Source organism: Prosopis cineraria, unplaced genomic scaffold (assembly GCF_029017545.1).
Source record: "Prosopis cineraria cultivar Desert tree isolate PC_DT_omini unplaced genomic scaffold, ASM2901754v1 PC12, whole genome shotgun sequence".
NCBI lineage: Eukaryota > Viridiplantae > Streptophyta > Magnoliopsida > Fabales > Fabaceae > Prosopis > Prosopis cineraria.
This window is the reverse complement of record NW_026555343.1, coordinates 13,937,648-13,956,477: the sequence shown is the minus strand read 5'-3', so window position 1 is coordinate 13,956,477 and position 18,830 is coordinate 13,937,648. Positions and strand designations below refer to the sequence as shown.

General features: G+C 37.4%; 1 protein-coding gene across 1 annotated transcript in view; it reads left to right on the top strand.

The window, feature by feature from the left end:
• The first annotated feature begins 17,654 nt into the window (after window positions 1-17,654).
• The window catches only part of LOC129289135 (protein ACCELERATED CELL DEATH 6-like), a 40,315-nt gene continuing 39,139 nt past the window's right edge, over window positions 17,655-18,830 (top strand). The window contains exons 1-2 of the mRNA XM_054925944.1: window positions 17,655-17,807; window positions 17,890-18,213. Coding sequence (XP_054781919.1) covers window positions 17,655-17,807; window positions 17,890-18,213 — 477 coding nt within the window. The remainder of the gene's footprint in view (window positions 17,808-17,889; window positions 18,214-18,830) is intronic.

Below are 18,830 nucleotides of genomic sequence, written 5' to 3'. Positions count from 1 at the left end.
ATGAGGTTAAGGATCTTCAAAATGTTTCAAAACCCTCCAGAAGTCTCCTGGACAACCTTAAGAGTGCTAGAGAGTGCTAGAGAGTGCAAGAATATTCTAGAGAAGTTTACACAACTCTAGCCTTAATATTTTAATACTTGCCTCTAGATATTTCCATGTAAATATCTAGATATTTTTTGTAAATATCTAGATATTTTTTGTAAATATCTAGGAGAGGATTCTAGAGAATGAATTATAACTGTAGGATCGATTCAATCTCCACCGTCCATTAAAGAGGTGGGAACTATCTAGATCCAAGAGGGAGGTCTATAAATACTTCACCCCTCTTTATTTGTAACACAACCTTTGAGTTCTCAAAGCAATGCTACTCTCACATTTTCCAAGCTCTCTTTCAAGTATCCTTTGCCCTTAAGCTTTCCCTTTCCTCAACTTAACCAAGCATCTTCCTTTCATACAAGTTAGACTTACTTGTCAACTTCCAATGAAAATTGTCTAAGTATCGCATGGGTCAAAAGACTTGCCTCGTGACAGTTGGTATCAGAGCGCAGTTTTAACCTTTACTTGAAGGAAGGTATTACGCAATGGCAACCGAGGAAGGAAATGTTGTTGGTGTGGAATCATAAGAGCAAGCTCACGTACATGAGGAGCAAGCTCATACTAAATTTAAGTGAGAGCGAGACTGGAGCAGGGCACCCATAGGTGAGTCCCTTGAACCTTGTGTTGTTAGCTTTGAATATAACATAGAGGAAGTGAGAACTACTATAGGGGGACTCGATGAATAACTCAGCAATCTTATCAAGAAAATACTGAGGAAATGTGTGTTGCCAAGTCGATGATTGCAGAACTTGGCCATAATGTGGGGGAGTACATTCATTCCCTTACCCAGGATCTCGCTGATCTCCACAAATACGTCAGGGATGAGGTGCGAGGTCTACACCTTCAAATGAATGAGATTCATCATGAGTGGGAATCTCATCACTATGTAAGTAGCCCTATTAGTGGTAGTACTTCAAATGCCACTTCTCAGGATTTGAAAATGCCCAAGCCAGCTATGAACAATGGGGCTTATAGTGTCACAATTGTGGAGAACTTTCTCTTTGGCCTAGAACAGTACTTCGAGGCTATTAGAGTCTTTGACGAGTTGATCAAAATCAAGAATGCTTCGACTTTCCTAGGGATGCAGCCCAACTATGGTGGCGTAGAAAGCATGCCGAGAGAGAGAAGGGCATTTGTACTCTCAACAAATGCGAGCTATTTAAGTTAGAACTCTACAAGCACTTTGTTCCCCACAATGCTGAGACGGAGGCTCAAGGTAAGCTTCGTAGGTTAAGACAAACTGGTAGTATTTCTGATTACATCTTTACTACCATCATGCTCGAGATAGAGGACCTATTCGACAAGGAGGCTCTTTTTTACTTCATGGATGGACTTGAAGACTAGGCTAGAGTAGAGTTTGACAAGTGCAAGGTGCAAACTCTAAATGAGGCAATTGCATTTGCTGAGTACCTAATTGACTACTCTACCAAGTTTAAGAAGTTTTATCCTGGTAAGAGTGGGGGAGACAAAGGAGGACAAAAGAACTTCGATCGTAAGGATGTTGGTAAATCCTCTAGTGGAAGTTCTAACCAAGACAAGCCATCCTCAACTAAATGTGATGCCTCAAAGCCACCGAAGCCATGTTTCATATGCGATGGTCCACACTAGACCCGCGAGTGTCCCAATCACAAGGCTATGAATGCATTGGTTGTTAAAATGAAGGAAAAACGGGATAAGGGGCAACAGGTCGACCTTGGTTCCCTCTAATACTTGAATGCATTGACCGAGCTCTTTTCTCCATCTAAGAAGGAAGACAAGGGTCTACTTTATACTAATCTTGCTATTGAAGGTAAGACTACCTTTGCCATACTTGACATATGTGCATCTCATAACTTCATGGAGGTTGAAGAAGCAAAGAGATTGGGCATCCAACTCAACAAGGGAGAAGGCACCATCAAGGTAGTGAACTCTCTAGCGAAACAAGTCCTTGGGATCATCAAGAATGTGAAGGTGAAGATCGGGGACTGGCAAGGTACGTTGGACTTTACTATTGTCCCTATAGATGATTTCAAAATTATGTTGGGACTTGTTTTCTTTTATAAAGCACATGTCTTCCTTATTCCCAAAGCCAAGTCTATGGTGGTCATCAACTCCAACATGATTCGAGTGATCCCCTTGAGGCGCTTAAAGCAAACCTATGATTTCTACCTTGCAATTCAAGAAGGGTCTCAAGAACTCAGAAGGGTACATTACCACCGTACGTTCATTAGCTGAGGAAGAGGATGGCACAACCAATCTACGAGAAACCTTACCCCCTTGCATCCAAGAGGTACTATGGGAGTACAAGCACATCATGTCAGATGAGTTGCCTAAGAAACTACCTCCTAAAAGAGAGGTAGATTATCAAATCGAGTTGGAACCTAGTGCCAAACCACCTACCTTAGCACCTTACCGTATGTTACCTCCAGAACTTGCTGAATTAAGGAGATAACTCTAAGATCTCCTTAATTCTGGGTACATCCAACCATTTAAGGCCCCATATGGTGCCCCAATCCTCTTCTAGAAGAAGAAGAATGGATCATTGCAGATGTGTATCGACTACAGGGCCTTGAACAAGATCACAATCAAGAATAAGTTCCCGATACCTTTGATCGCTGACTTTTTTGATCAGCTTAAAAAGGCCAGATACTTCTCTAAGCTTGATCTTAGATTAGGGTACTATCAAGTATGTATCACTGCAGGTGAAGAGCTAAAGACAACCTATGCAATGAGATATAGAGCATTCAAATTTCTTGTCATGCCCTTTGGACTAATGAATGCCCCAGCAACATTCTGCACACTCATGAACAAGTTGTTCCACCCTTACTTGGACCAGTTCGTGGTGGTATACTTGGATGACATTATGGTGTACAGCAATACTCTTGAAGAGTATGCTCAATACTTGAAAAAAGTCTTCCAGTTACTCTCTGATCACAAACTCTATATTAAGTTAGAAAAATACTCTTTTTCCAAACAAGAGGTGGACTTCTTAGGGTATAAGATCAAGGATGGGAAGCTCATGATGGGCCCAACTAAGGTTCGAGCCATTCAAGAATGGCAACCTCCCACCAAAGTCCTAGAGTTAAGATCATTCCTTAGTCTAATGAACTATTATCGCTGGTTCATTAAGGGATATTCAACAATTGTTGCTCCATTAACAAATTTGCTCAAGAAGAATAAGTCTTGGCAATGGTCACAAGATTGCCAAGATGCTTTTAAAAAGCTGAAGCAAATGGTCGTGTAAGAGCCTGTTATGTCCTTGCCCAACTATTCCAAGCTATCTGAGGTACACACCGATGCCTTAGACTTTACAATAGGGGGTGTGTTGATGTAAGAAAGGCACCCTATTGCATACGAGAGCCGCAAGTTAAATGAGACAGAGAGGAAATACACGGTGCAATAAAAAGAGACGTCTACCATCATCCATTATCTCCAAACCTAGCGTCATTACTTACATAGAAGTAAGTTCACTATAATGACAGACAATGTCGCTACGAGGTACTTCCAAACACAAAAGAAGCTCAACCCGAAACAAGCTTGTTGGTAAGACTTTCTTACTGAGTTTGATTATCGATTAGAGTATAAGCCAGGCAAAGCAAATGTGGTAGCGGATGCATTAAGTAGAAAAGCCAAGCTAGCCACTCTCACAACAAGCATGCCCCAGAAAGACTTTCTTGAACGAATCAAAGAAGGTATGTCTCAAGATTTTACTAGAAGCGACTTAGTAAAGCTTGCTATGGAAGGCAAGACTCAAAGATTTTAGGTGAACAATGGAATACTCTACACCATTAGGAACTGAGTCTATGTGCCGAAATGGGGCAACCTTCGAAGGGATGTCCTCAAAGAGTGCTATGATTCCATATGGGCCGAACATCCAAGTATGACCCGAACGCTTGCTCTCATACAAAATCACTTTTACTGGCCATATGTGCAAGATGATGTTAAAGTATATATGAGGACATGCTTAGTATGCCAGCAAGATAAAGTTAAACAACAACATCCTGCTGGTCTCTTTGAACCTCTACTGGTGTCTGAAAGACCATAGGAGAGTGTCTTAATGGACTTCATAGTTGCTCTCCCTAAGTCTGAAGGATATGGGAGTATCATGGTAGTAGTTGATAGATTCAGCAAATATGCCACCTTTATACCAGCCCTAATAGATTGCAAAGTTGATGAAGCGACATGTTTATTTTTCAAGCATGTCATAAAGCTATGAGGGATTCCTCAAAGCATTGTTAGTGACTGAGATCCCTGATTTACCAAGAAATTCTAGAGAGAACTTTTCAAGCTCTTAGGGACAGACTTGAATTTCTCAACAAGCTTTCATCCTCAAAGCGATGGACAAACAGAGCAGATCAATGCTTTGTTAGAGCTCCACCTTCGACATTACATGAGAGCTTATCAACGAGATTGGGCCAAGTTACTCGATGTGGCCCAATTCTCCTACAACTTAAAGCGAAGCGAGTCGACAGGTAAGAGCCCTTTTGAGATAGTTACCGGGCAACAACCTCTAAACCCTAACGCACTTGCCATACCAGACAAGGGAGACAATCCAGCTGCCTATAAGTTTACTAAGGAATGGCAAGAAGAAGTTGATATTACTCATGCATGCCTGGACAAAGCCTCTCGTAAAATGAAGAAGTAGACAGACAAGAAGCGGCGCCCTATTGAGTTTCAAGTTAGTGACTTGGTCATGGTGAAGTTATTACCAAATCAATAAAAGTTACTATGTAATGTCCACAAAGGCTTGGTCAGGAGATATGAAGGTCCTTTCCCTATTGGCAAACGTGTGGGAAAGATTGCATATCAAGTACAACTCCCTCCCAAGCTTAAGATTCATCCTGTCATCTATGCTAGTCTCTTAGAGAAATACTGCAGAGATGAAGAGGATCCATCTTGAGGTATCTCTAAGAGAGCACTAACAGCGGTCGTCACTGAGTACAGCAAGCAGATAGATGAAATTCTTGTTGACAGGGTGATTAGAAAGAGAAGAATTCCCAACTATACCGAATACTTAATCATGTGGAAAGGTCTACCAGACTCTGAAGCTAGTTGGGAACGTGAAGACCTCCTGTGGCAATTCACTGACCAAATCCAACATTACAAGGAAGAAGGCGTGACGAGGGCATCGTGAAATTAAGTAGGGGAGAATGTCACAATTCATCATTTTTCATGAGGTTAAGGAGCTCTGGAACATTTCAGAATCCTCCAGAAGGCTCCTGAACAACCTTAAGAGTGCTAGAGAGTGCAAGAACATTCTAGAGAAGTCTACACAACTCTAGCCTCAATATTTTACTACTTGCCTCTAGATATTTCCATGTAAATATCTAGGGGAGGATTATAGAGAATGAATTGTAACCATAGGATCGATTCAATCTCTACTATCTATTAAGGAGGTGGGAACTATCTAGATCCAAGGGGGAGGTCTATAAATACCTCACCCATCCTCATTTGTAACACAACCTTTGAGTTCTCAAAGCAATACTACTCTCACATTCTCCAAGCTCTCTTTCAAGTATCCTTTGCCCTTAAACTTTTCCTTTCCTTAACTTAGCCAAGCATCCTCCTTTCATACAAGTTAGGCTTACTTAACAACTTCCAGTGAAGATTGTCTAAGTGCCACATGGGTTAAAAGACTAGCCTTATGACAGCAGGCTCCTATACAAAGATTATGGAACTGTTCTTAGAAAAGCCAACCTTTGAGCCTATCACTGCCACAGAGCACTTGGTCTTTATCTGGATCTTACTAAGCTAATGGATCCTGGCCCTGAGGTAAGGGAAGCCCATGCAGCTGTATTTAAAGATTCCCTAGTCCTTGTTCTGTGGCAACCAAATAGCCTTGGGGACTATGTTCTTGTGCCGTCTCTTTGACAGCATAAGGGAGTCACTGCTTAAGAAGCCCTTTAATAACTTCTATGGGCCTATCTAGTTTTTAAAGCTGCGGATGATGGCTTACTTCCCCAACCTTCGGTGGGAGCCCTTCTTGGATGATTCCTTTACTAACCACCCCTTCACTTGTCTCTTGGGTGGTCATTCACTGGTGGAGTCCAAGAACTTCTTCGAGTTCTTTTATCAGTAAAGTTGGTCCTTAGGGAGGACCATAAAAGCTTTCAACATCCCCGACCATCACCTTCCCACTTGGTACAAGTATATGGTGGAGAAGAAGAATAAGCCTGCCAATCCTCTGAGGGACGAGGTCTTCCTCTCAGCCACTACTCCTCGAAAGATGTGACTGCCATATATTGGCTCTTCCTCTAAGTCTCTCAGAGTATACTTAGAGTCTTATCATCCTTAACTAGTGAAAGGCCAGTTTGGATTGAGCCAGTACACCTGCAGGGCCTGTCCCCCCAAATTAGCATAGAGTTACTGGATCGGGAGGCTATTGATCAGATAGCCATTCCACTTACCACCCAGAGATAGTGCAAGGTGAAACTTATAGATAGAGATGCCTGCCTCCACTTCAATAAATGGTAGCCCCAACACTTAAGGTACATAATAAAGAGCCATACCAGTAAGTACTTCCTCTGCATTTGTCTAAGTTTTATCATTTTCATTTTGTTTCCTCAGACTAAACCTACCTTGTTTTGTGTAGGCCGTGATTGGACATAGTCCCATGTGCTATTGACCTTTTTAAGGGGCAACATTAATGCCCCCGCCACTTTCGAGACCCTGACGGCCCCTTTCATGAAGACTGTGGTTAAGGGGATGGAGCAAGATGACACTTCATCCCAAATTTCTATTTCCCCAATCTCTAAGAAATTCAAGACCAAGAAGAGCTCATCCAGTCACCTCGACTGAGGAGATATTCTAGACAAGAGGAAGTAAGCTCCGTCTCCCTCTCCTGGGGCTAAGAGGAGAAAGAAGACAACACCCTTGCCACTTGACCAACCTGCCTCTACCCCCCTCCAGATTGACCCCATACCTCAAAAGGGGAGGCATACATATATGCACCAACAGATGATGATCCTGTCAGCAGACTCTGATAATAGCAGAGTGAGTTCAATTCACCAAGGGAAAAAGGAGACCCAGTACCCCGATCTCCAAATGGTCCCTTTTCAAGCTGCTGCCACTCCTGAGCCTACACCCATGGACCCAGTTGAAGTTACTCAAGAGGCAGCCAAGGAGGTAGTAGAACGTGATGAAGGTCAGGGAGCAGTCCTGTCTACCACAGCCCCAGGCAGTCCAGAAGATGTCGGGGCTACTCTTGATCAAGGGGAAGCTACTGCTGCCACCTCGAATGATAAGTTAGAGCTTAGGGTCCAGGACCCTTCTATTACTGTGGTTCCCCAGATGGTCTCCCCACTCAATCTGATCCTTCCCTCCTACTTAACAAATATCCAAGAGGATAAGAGCTCTGAGGGGTTACAGATGAAGCCCATGAGTAATGCTCTGACCGCTTTGGTCTCTGCTCAAGGTGGCTCAATGTAGGGTCAACTGGGTTCCTTCATTCTGATGGACCGTGTGGAGAAAGCTCTATGCTCAGCGGCACAGTCTGCACGCACTCTTCCCTTTTCCACAAGCAACGACAAAGCTCTCGTGGCCCCAAATCAGGTATAATCTTTGTTTGCTTTTATTTCTATTCCTGCTAGCTTCGTTTTAGTCTTTTGCTAATGTTATTTTATTTTCTTTAGCTAGCTACACTGGAAGCAGTACCTATAGACGCTCTCTTCTCTCGCACTCGTGTCCCTGAAATGGACATCATATTGGATGCTTGAGAGTCGTCCAGTTCGACCTTAATCGCAATCCCTTCCTCATCCCTGAACAAAATTTTAAGGAAATGATCCAAGCTCTCGAGGCTGTGGTGAAGGCAATCTCCATGTTTGAGTTAGCACTCTTGTGAGCTCAAGTCTCTGCATGTTATGGCATTATTAACTAGTGCCACAAAGAACTCCCCCTCCTGTTCAAATATTTAAAAAACAACTGGGCAGTGAGGGATGAATATTTGGTTGCCAAGTCCTAGAAACTGCTGCTACTGATCAGGTCCAGGAGATTGCCCCCCGTGTTGATAATCTATAGGCATTATGGGTTAAGGTGGCAGACTTAAGGCGCCAACTCACAGCGGCTGAAGAAGAGTTTGTGAAGGCTGAGGCTGAGGATAGTCCAGCAGAACTTGAGCTAGAGGTTGCTACTAAGGAACTGGATGAAGGGTAGACCGTCTGGAATGCTAAGCTTCAAGCTATGCTTGAGTTTGAAATAATCTTCACACATCACCAGACCCTTTCTACTGATCTAGACTTGGCCCCTGTCAACGTGAGAGCTTATGTGTAGCCTTCGTAAATAGTGTACTTATGTATAAATACACACATTTTTTTATTCTTTATTCCTTGTAACATAATTCAATCATAGTAATAAAGAACAAACATTTTTTCTCACTGTGTGAGTTTTGCATGCCTAGAGGCCATTCTAGGCCTCAGGTCCTTTATTGCTTTCCTGTTATAATGACGGCCAATACTTTTTCAAATATTTGCCATTTATAGCCTATCTGTATGGAACTCTATTGACATTAGCTAACATGTACATGTTCCCTTTGAGTACTTTGTCTACCTTGCATGGTCCTTCCCAATTAGGTGAAAAGTTACCAAGTGTCCAGTCTTTAGAACCAGGTGGTAACATAAGTTTCCATATGATTTTGCTCGCATCAAAATGTTTCTGTTTTATCCTCTTATTGTATATTCTTGAAACTTCTTTCTTCTAGATGATCATATGATCAAGTACTTGTAAGCAAATTTCATCTAACTGGATTAACTCATTCATCATGGCTTCATTATAGTCGTCAGACGGTCTTCCTAGACTACTCGCAATGCATAGTGATGGAACTGCTATTTCCATAAGCAAAACGGCCTCGTGCCTATATGTTAACACGTACAGGCAGCAGCTTCTCTCTTAGATGTCCGGTATGCCCACAGTGTCTTAGCCAATCGTTCGTGCCATTCTTGAGGATTCTCTTCAATTGTTTTCTTTAGAATTTTGAGGAAGATCTTGTTGGAAGCTTTGGCTTGTCTGTTTGCCTGAGGGTAATATGGAGAGGATGCCAATAACTTAATCCACTTTCCTAGATAAAGGTCTTAAATTCACTTTTGGTGAACATTGTCCCTTGGTCTGTTGTAATCGTTTGAGGAATCCTAAAATGAAACATGATTTATTCTCATACGAAGTTAATAACATCGCCTTGTTCTACTTTCTTGATAGGGATAGCCTCAACCCACTTAGTGAAATAATGTGTAGCCACCAAGATAAATGAGTGACCCTTGGATGAGGCCAGATAGATCTTCCATATTATATCCATGGCCTATCCTCGAAAAGGCCATAGTTTGATAATCGGATGTATGTTTGATGCTGGCACTTGTTGTGTTGGCCCGTGAGTCTGATACTTCGTGCATCTCCTAGTGTATTCGATGTAGTCTTTTATCATTGATGGCCAATAGTATCCATGCTTACGCACTAGCCATTGCATCTTTGGCCCTGATTGATGAGCTCTACAGACTCCCTTATGTACCTATCTTAAAACCTTTATATAATCAATGAAGGCCAAACACTTAAGCAATAACCCATCAGGGCCTTTCCTGTATAATCCATCTCTAATTAAAATAAAGTGTTAAGCACATATCCTTGTTCTATAAGGGTAATGTTGACTGGGATCTTGAAGATAACTCTTAAAATCATCTCTCTAATCCCAAGCTAACCCTTGCGAGATTGTACTACACTGTACTGTCAAACCACGCTGAATGATTGAGGAATGTTCTTTCCGTTCTACCACAATTACTTTTTGGTGAGCTCGGGTAACAACTTTAGCCCTGATGCTATTTGAGCCAGTTTATTAGCTTCCCAGTTTTAAGCTCAAGGAACATGGATCAATATTACTATTTCAAACTCCTTTAGAATATGGGAAGCCCCGGCATAATACATCACTAAAGCTAGGCTCGTGCACTTGTACTCGCCAGTTAATTGTTTAATGTCTAACTGAGAATCTCTCGCTTTGACCACTTCATGGGCCTTCATTTCTTAAAGAATCTCAAGCCCTATGAGCAATTCTTCATATTCTGCCTTGTTAGTACACTCAAAATTTAATTGAAGAGATAATATCTTTTTTATCCTCCTAGGAGAGATTATCACTATACTGGCCCCAGATGCCTGTTTAGTACTAGATCTATCAAACTTAAGCACCTAGGGCTCTAGGTCTACTAAGAACACTGGTAATTTTTGTTTGTCTTCAGGGAGCCCGACTGAGGGATGATTAGCCAAGAAGTCTGCTAATGCTTGACCTTTTACTGATGTTTCAGACAATATTAAAGAAAAATTTGCCAAGGCCAAATTCCATTTTTCTATACAGCCCGTTATGATTGGTTGATTAAGCATGTATTTAATTAGATCAGAATGAGAAACCACATGCACAACTGCATTTATTATATAATGCCTTAATTTAGTACAAGCATAATATAGCACTAAACACACAATTTCCATAGCTGAGTATTTGGTCTCAATGGGAGTTAAACACCTACTTAAATAATAGACCGCTTGCTCACGTGCCCCATCAACATTTTGGACTAACATACAATCTATAAACATGGTAGTAGAAGCTAAATACAATAGAGGTGTTCTCCCTCGAGGCAGCTAAGAGTGGAGGTTTTGTCAAGTGTTCCTTAATCTTTTTAAAGGCTGCCTGATGATGTCCGGTCAAAGTGAATTCCTCAGCATCTTTAAGTTTCAAGAGTTTGAAAAAGTCCTTCGTCTTCCCTGTAAGGTTCAGGATAAAAGGCCTGAGATAACTAACCTGCTTGAGGAACCTTTGAAGTTCTTTCTTAGTGCTCGGGGCCTTTACCTCCAAGATGGCCCGTGCTTTATTTTAGTCTACTTCAATCCCCCTTCTGTAGACCAAGAATCCAAGGAAGTTACTTGTAGTTACACCGAAAGCACACTTTAGTAGATTTAACTTAAGGCCAACCTCCCTCCCTTATTCCGAGGAAACTCATCCTCAAATGTTTAATATGATCATGTGCCTTCTTAGACTTTATCATTATGTCATCTATATATACTTCTAGGTGATTTCCTATCATATCGTGAAAGATGGCATTTATAGCCCGCTGATAGGTGGCCCCAACATTCGTTAGTCCGAAGGGCATAACTACCCACTCGAAAGTTCTAATGGAGCCGGACACTCTTGTGAATGATTATTTAGTGATAAATTTCTGATTGTATCCGGAGAAGCAATTTATAAATGACAATAAAGCATTTTCGGCCCTAGCATATATTAACTTGTCTGCAATAGGCATTACATACACGTCTTTAGGTGTGGCCATGTTTATGTTTTGGAAATCCACGCAAACTCGCAGTTTCCCGTTCTTCTTGATTACGAGGACTATGTTTGAGAGCCACTGAGCATACCTACAGGGCCCTATGAATTTAGCCCATAAGAAGTATTTGATCTCCTCCTTTACTCGTAGCTCCACTCCTTAGTATTAATTTTACATAAAATGTTAAGTCATTACAGTTCACGTTCGAGTTGTGGTTGGGATAAGGAACCAAGTCGTCGGAGCTGCTGGGGGGTGTTGTGCAAGCTCGATCTATGGTTGCTAACTTAGTTTTCTCCTTGTTAGCATGCTGTATTCAATTCTTCCTCTCCCTGTTCAGTTGCTTGTTTCATTCCCTTCCTCTTTGTTTCTGCCGTGGAGAGAGTTTTGTCGTTACCTGAGCGTGATTTTTTCTTCTCCATTTGCCATCGATATTCATCATCTCCTTCTATTTTGTTCTTCCAAGATAGATGCTCAGATTTCCTCCGTTGATGTGTAAGTTTTCTTTCCTTTTCTTCTCTTAGTTCGACGACACATAGGCTGCTTCATTGTGTTCCATTTTCTATTCCATTTTTCTAGGTTGAGGTGAGAAGATTCAAACCTTTTAATTGTTAGTTCTATTGAGAGTAAGAATGTGTTTTGTTGTGGCTATGCATGAGGAACAAACTTTTTGTTCTAGTTCTGCTACTATCATGTTGCGTAATGAAAAATAAATAAATAAATAAATAAATAAATAATAGCAATAAATAGAGTTAAATGAGCTTGAAATCCATTTGAATTTGGTAATGATATATTTGTATATATTTTTAGCTGACTTAAATTTATTTGTTGGATTAGTTGACCTTGAGAATTTGATTAGGATGAAGTCAAAAGATAAGAGCTTAGGCATGAGAATTGAAAGATATTGGCCAAAATGCTTGTTAGAAGAATTGAACTTGATCTTGAATATTTTGAAGTTTTATTGGTTCTTGGGATTTGTATGGTTAATGGTAAATTATTGGATATTTTAATTGAATGGTTAGAATTATGCACCTAAAGTAATTAGTGCAAAGCTTAAGAGAAAATTTTACTTCAAGTAAATAGAGTGGCATGACTAAAGCTATATGAAAGAGGTTAGTGATATGAATGATAATGCTTGACCCAATTTTAAAGTATGAATTTTGGTTTTAAAATTATAAATGATAATTGTTGATTGGAATTGCATTAGGAATAGAAGGAAGTTTTTATAAATTAGAGAAGATGTATTAAATGTTAATTATTATGTCTTTATAGGGAGTGTGGAAGAAGAAAATCCTGGTAGAAATTGAAGAAAGAATATTTGGAAATTTGGGACTTCAATGAGTAAGTGAATAACATTTCATTTAATTATTCATTAATAGTCTTTTACTATATTTTTTTATGAATTATTTTAGTCTTAGATTTTATGGAATAATGATGAAAGATAATCAAATTATGAGATATGCATTTATTTTTCCTCAAGAAATATACTTTCAAGATTGATGAAGGCATTCTTGTTTATTACACTCTGTATCTCTTGGTTATTTAATTAATGCAAGATCGTATATTAGCTATAAAATTTTATTTTGGCAAGTTTTGAAACTTAAAACTATTCATGAAAATTTAATTTTGAGAATAAAAATTATGTTTTTAAAGTGGTGATTTTCTTACATATTTGAAAATGATTTTGGAGAGGACTCTAACCAAAACACTGCTACTAACGGTAGTTCTGTTAGCCCATAGCTTACTGTGGTTAATAACTAGCTAGTTTGTCTCATGAGCCTTGTCCTCAAGTTTGTTATTCATGGGTATCATACATTTTCTTAATTTTGGCGGCTATGGGCCGCGTTTGGTTAGCTTTATCCTTGTGAACTGTGTGTCTACATTTATTTTTGTAGCTTAAGTTGCATTTTGTTACTTACCCTCGTGAATTGTGTATCGACATTTATTTTCATGGCATAAGTCGTGTTTAGTTATTTATCCTCATGGACTGTATATCCATGTTTGTTACTTGTTATGTTAAGTTCTCAAAAATTTGAATTTTGATTAACTTGCTCATTCGAAATTTCAATAGTTTCAATAAACAAGTGTACCATTTTGATTTGTGTACAAGTAATTTGTTTTCTTTAACCATGATATAATAAAGTATTTTCAATTCACTCTCATTATATGGTTATGATTATGATTTACAAATTTACAAAGTTATTATGTTGAATTATCATCTTTTCAATTATTTTATACAATTATTTGAGTTTATTATTTTAATTCTTTTAAATTCTGTTTGGGGTGCTATTCACTAAAAAATTTATTTTAGCCTCAAATTCATTAATTGACGCTGATTCTATCGTCGACCTCTAAAGGGAAATATGGTTATACTAGGTGGAAATTTTTTCGTGGTATTGTTACCTTTTGATATAAATATTTTAACACTCATGTATTTTAAATTTAGAAGAAAGGTTAGTCACTCCATATAGATTGTTGTTAGGATATTATTTTGATTTTATACTGTTTGGTAGCGGAAAGGAGCTAAGCTCCTAATTGATATTATATTTTATGAAAATTTTTATGTTGTAGAATTTTTAAGAGATTCTATTTATAGGGAAGGTTCTGGCAAAATTTCTTCAAAAAACGTTTAAGATTTGCTATGACAATTAGTATTAAAAGTGTTAGAAATTCCATATAACCTGACTAGAGGTAAAAAGGACCTTTAACCTATATAAAAATTATACCCCTCAAGTTAAATCAAACCATCTAAAAAATGCTGGAGTTTGAATTAAATTGCAAAATAATAATAACTAAATAAATTTAAATAATATCTCAAACAAAACTAAAAGTCAAAGATATAATTGTCAATCCTACTAGTGACTAAACATCTTAAATGATACAGTAAATAATTGTTTTTAATAAGAAGCTGATATTTATGAATATGGCCGGTTTATGAATAGTTGGGTGCACTGTTAAAAGTGTAGATGTGTTGCAAGAGACAGTGAATGTAAGAGAAGAGCTATTGTATCAAGGAGATGAAACCAAAAACACTCCCCTTCACTATGCAGCAGACAAAGGTTACGAGGAAGTTGCGCATAGAGTGTTAGAAAATTCTACCTTGATTGCTTTCATCGAATCTCATATGGCAACCTTCCAATTCATCTTGCTAGCAAAATAAGCCATGTTAATATGGTCAAGAACTTGCTTGACAAAGCCTTTGATTGTGTAACTTGTCTAAACGGTGAAGGACAAAACTCCACATTGCAGCAATGAATGGACGACACAAGATGATAGAATACCTATAGAGAAAGCTTCATTGGAAAGCTGTCAATGAGAGAGACTTAAAAGGAGATACCCCATTGCATTTGGCTTCAAAGAAACTCCATCTTTTGAGTCTACTCAAATTACTATAAGGCCAACACATCAATGTGAAACTTGTGAATAACCAAGGTTTAACAATTCGAGATGTTGTACATGTTCTAAGGGAGATTAGTCGTGAGGTAAGAATGATCAGTACTTATAAATTATTATCTCTTCCTTCTTATGATGAATATTTTTTAAGGTTTTGATTCTATCTAGACACTTGTTTTTAAGGTTTTGATTCTATCTAGACATGGCAAGGCAGATTTTAAAACGGGCCGGTGTCCCACTAGAGGCAAAATTGTTGGGTGTACGACCCGTAGTATCCAAAGATGAAGGAAGCTGTCAACACACTCATGCTTGTGGGTATATTGAAAATTGAAATATTCCACTTGCTTTTAGAATTTGTAGAAGGGTGCTTTCGAAATTGTGTATCAAATATTGTAAAAAAAAAAAAAAAATTGGAGAATGACTTACATGAAAGACCAAGGAAATCTTGTAAAATGTGACTGACGAATAGGACAAGAGGGAATACTTGGGCCTGTTTGGTTTCTATTTTCATTTTTTATTTTTAAAAGCTATTTTGTAATACAGTTTTGAAATTTTTTTTTGAAATAAAATAAAATAAAAATTCATTTAGTTATATCAATTAAAAAAAAGTTTTAGAATTATAAAATGGACTGATAGTGATGATTATAAACAATTAATGATAGTAATTAATAATAAAATTTGATTAAAATAAATATAATTTTCAATAATCCAATGTAATGTATTTTAAAAACAAGAAAAATAAAATGAAAATAACCTAAAGTTGTTTGTATTTTTTAGTTTTTAAAAAAATTGAAAAAAAAAGTTAAAAACAACTAAATAAAAAACCCTTATCCAAACAAATTTTAATTTTTTTTATTTTTCAAAACGAAAAGCAATTTTTAAAAATAGAAAACAAGCATGCCCCTTACTTCTTGCAAGTTTGTGAAGCCTTAGAATTAAATCTTCCTCTTCAATGGAAATGATGCAGTCCGAAGCCATTTGTGGGGTTAATTAATATTAATTTTAGAAGCTGTGACTCACCGTTTTGTTGTCTTTCCCCGTCACTTCATTTGCCTATCCGTGCTCCACTTGCCTCCATATGTAAGACCCATAAATGGCATCCGATACCATCTTACATTTTTCATAGGTTTTTAATTTAATATATATCGTCATCTTTATGATCAGGATTAATCCGAACACCTTTTGATAGTTTAAACTTCCTTCCTTTCATTCATTCATTTTTTTTAAATTCAATTGGAAATATTGAAATTTTGAAACTTTAGGATTTAAATCCTCTAGATACTCTATCTCAAAGCATCTCTCTATATCCAATCTTATCTGTTCATTTAATTATTGTTTTGGTTTAATGGTGTGAAATTGTTAATTATGATATTAAAATAATTATTTATCATAATTTAATATATTTTGGTATTTCATTTGCCCAAATATGATCTTTCTACCGTTTCTGCAACTCACAAGTTTGCCTCTTCCTTTGGGTTTTTCTATTTTATTATTATTATTATTTTTTCCTTCTTCAACTCATCCTCCAGCACGTCTTGTCTTTTCTCTTCCCTTTTCTCCCCGTGATTTTTTGTTTTCTTCGTTTGTATCAGCTTGATTTGGTTCTTTCCCTATTTATAAATTATCCACACAATATAAAAATATGAAAAATTTTTGCAGCAAATATCTTTCTTATCCTATAATCAAGTCAAAAGAGGAAAATATATAAAAATTAGTTAAATAAGTATAAAATATTAATAAATTCTATCAAAATAATCCAAAATTTATACCTATCTGCCTATAAAAAAAAGTAAAAATATGTGCTTATCACGTTAATTCTCATAATTTTCTTCTGAGACTAAATTGTTACTCTTCCATGTAATCGAGGTATATTTTCTTTCGGCAGACTTCAGTCATAACAAAAATTAATCATAGGCTTCCACATCACTTTGAATGGAGAATGAATATATATATATATATATATTCATTCTTATATTATACGGGAACTACTGATACTTTGGTGTTTAGTCCCTTGAGACAATGTCTTTTTTATATTTACTACTATATGATACACTATATTAACATTTTTTTTATTTGTAGTTTCCGCACGGTGGTGTTCCTTGAATGAAGTTGCGTTTTTTGCTTTTTATTTTTTTTCTCTGTTGTGTCTGAGCTATTTTCTTTTGTTGCTATCTTCTTGTTTCCATCTTGTCCCAGCTGGTCCGTCATTGTCAGAAGTTTAATAATTTTTTTTTTTTTGCCAGAAGTTGATGGTAATTACTTGAGGAACAAGTAAGGAAATGACTCTGATTAGACAGAGCAAAGTGCCCGACCAAAGGCAAAAGTTATTGGCTGATTATAAAGATAAAAGCAGGCATTATAAATATATGAAGGACAAAGGACGATAAACACTTTCTAATTAATTGCATTCGTTCCATACACTAACCTAGCTGTCTATTCATTTTAACCCCTCATCATTGGACAAACACTACTACGAAAAAGGGCTACCATTTAATCATACCCATTTTTTCCTAAACACTACTACACTAACCTAGCTGTCTATTGTAATTAATTAGCATCTATTGTTCATATTAATTTATTCTTAAACATAAAATATAACCACTTTATGAAATCATAAAACCATTTAATCATACCTTTTTTTTTTTATTGTGCATGCTTGCGATTAAAATTTAGTCCAATAGTCCTGCATGCGTCTTTTTCTCCGATTTCATTTTCATTTCTTCCATTTCCTCAGCTTTAAAACTCTCTTGTTCCTGATGAGTTGTTTTCATCTCTTTCAAGCTTATTTCTTCTCTTGCTACTCTTCTGATTGCACATCCTGTTTCGCATTTTTTCTGCAAGAAAGTCCGATCAGGTGGAAATTCCCATGGAGGCTAATAATTCAAACTGGAAGGGACCATGCTACAGAAGATTGCAGGAAAGAAATGGTTCATTTCATCAATCAATCATGTTCAAATTGGCGTTAACGATGACACCATGAATTATCAACTGTACAACGCCGTCCATGATGAGCATGAAGATGTAAATAAATTTCTAGACATGTTGGATAGAGTATGTAGAGAAAAACAACTTGATTGTTCCACGGTCCTACATCAAGCCACTCCCAAAGGTGATTCGTTACGTCATGTTGCAGCTGAACATGGGAGAACAAGGATCACAGAGTTGCTTGTTGATAATAATTTTTTTGCGGATTGTGACACATGTAAGGAAAGACACAGAACTTCATGTTGCTGCAAAAGCTATTGGAGTGATGAGAGTCATCTCATCCAAATTTGACGATGCTAGCAGTAAGGATAACTTAATGATGTTACCCAATAAGTCTGGGAATAGAGCTCTGCACGAAGCTATTCTGAGCAAACATCGTGAGGGGTTTGATTTCCTTCTAAGTGAGCAAAGTGAAAGTACTTGGCCACTCTATTGGGACACCCACCAAGGGCGGAGCTACGCTGGTCTGAGGGTATCTAAAAACTCCATGAATATTTTAATTTGATTTACACTATGACCCTCCTCATGCCTTGGCATGCCCAGCGGATTGAAGAACAGAGAGAGGAGCAACGTGGGTGTGTGAGTGACATGCTGAGATTTGGTTAGAAATTTAATTAGAATAGGCATTTCAGTCAAGCGGCGGCCCCAAAAACAAAATATAAAAGTATAAAACAGCAATAATATTTTTTATTTTATATATTGAAAAGATGTTGAGAGATAGAAACCTGTGTTGTTCTTATGCGTGTGGATATGTTTTTAAATGCTTGATTGTGACGTTATACTTTCTAATTAATTAAACATGATTTAGGATTAATGGTTTTTAAAATTTTTTATATTTGAATTTGAATAGAAAATAAAATAACTTGTTAAAAGAACATTAATATCAAGATCATGTACATACTTATTTTAAACTACAAGCAAATGCTTGAGATTTTCTCAACCTTTAGTAAGTAATAATAATTATGTAAGGCTTGTAAATCAAATTTTCTACAATATTAATTTATAAAATGTTCGATAAAAATGAAGGTATGTAATTTATTTAATTTCATACATATATTCTTTCACATAATTTAAATATATTTACAATAT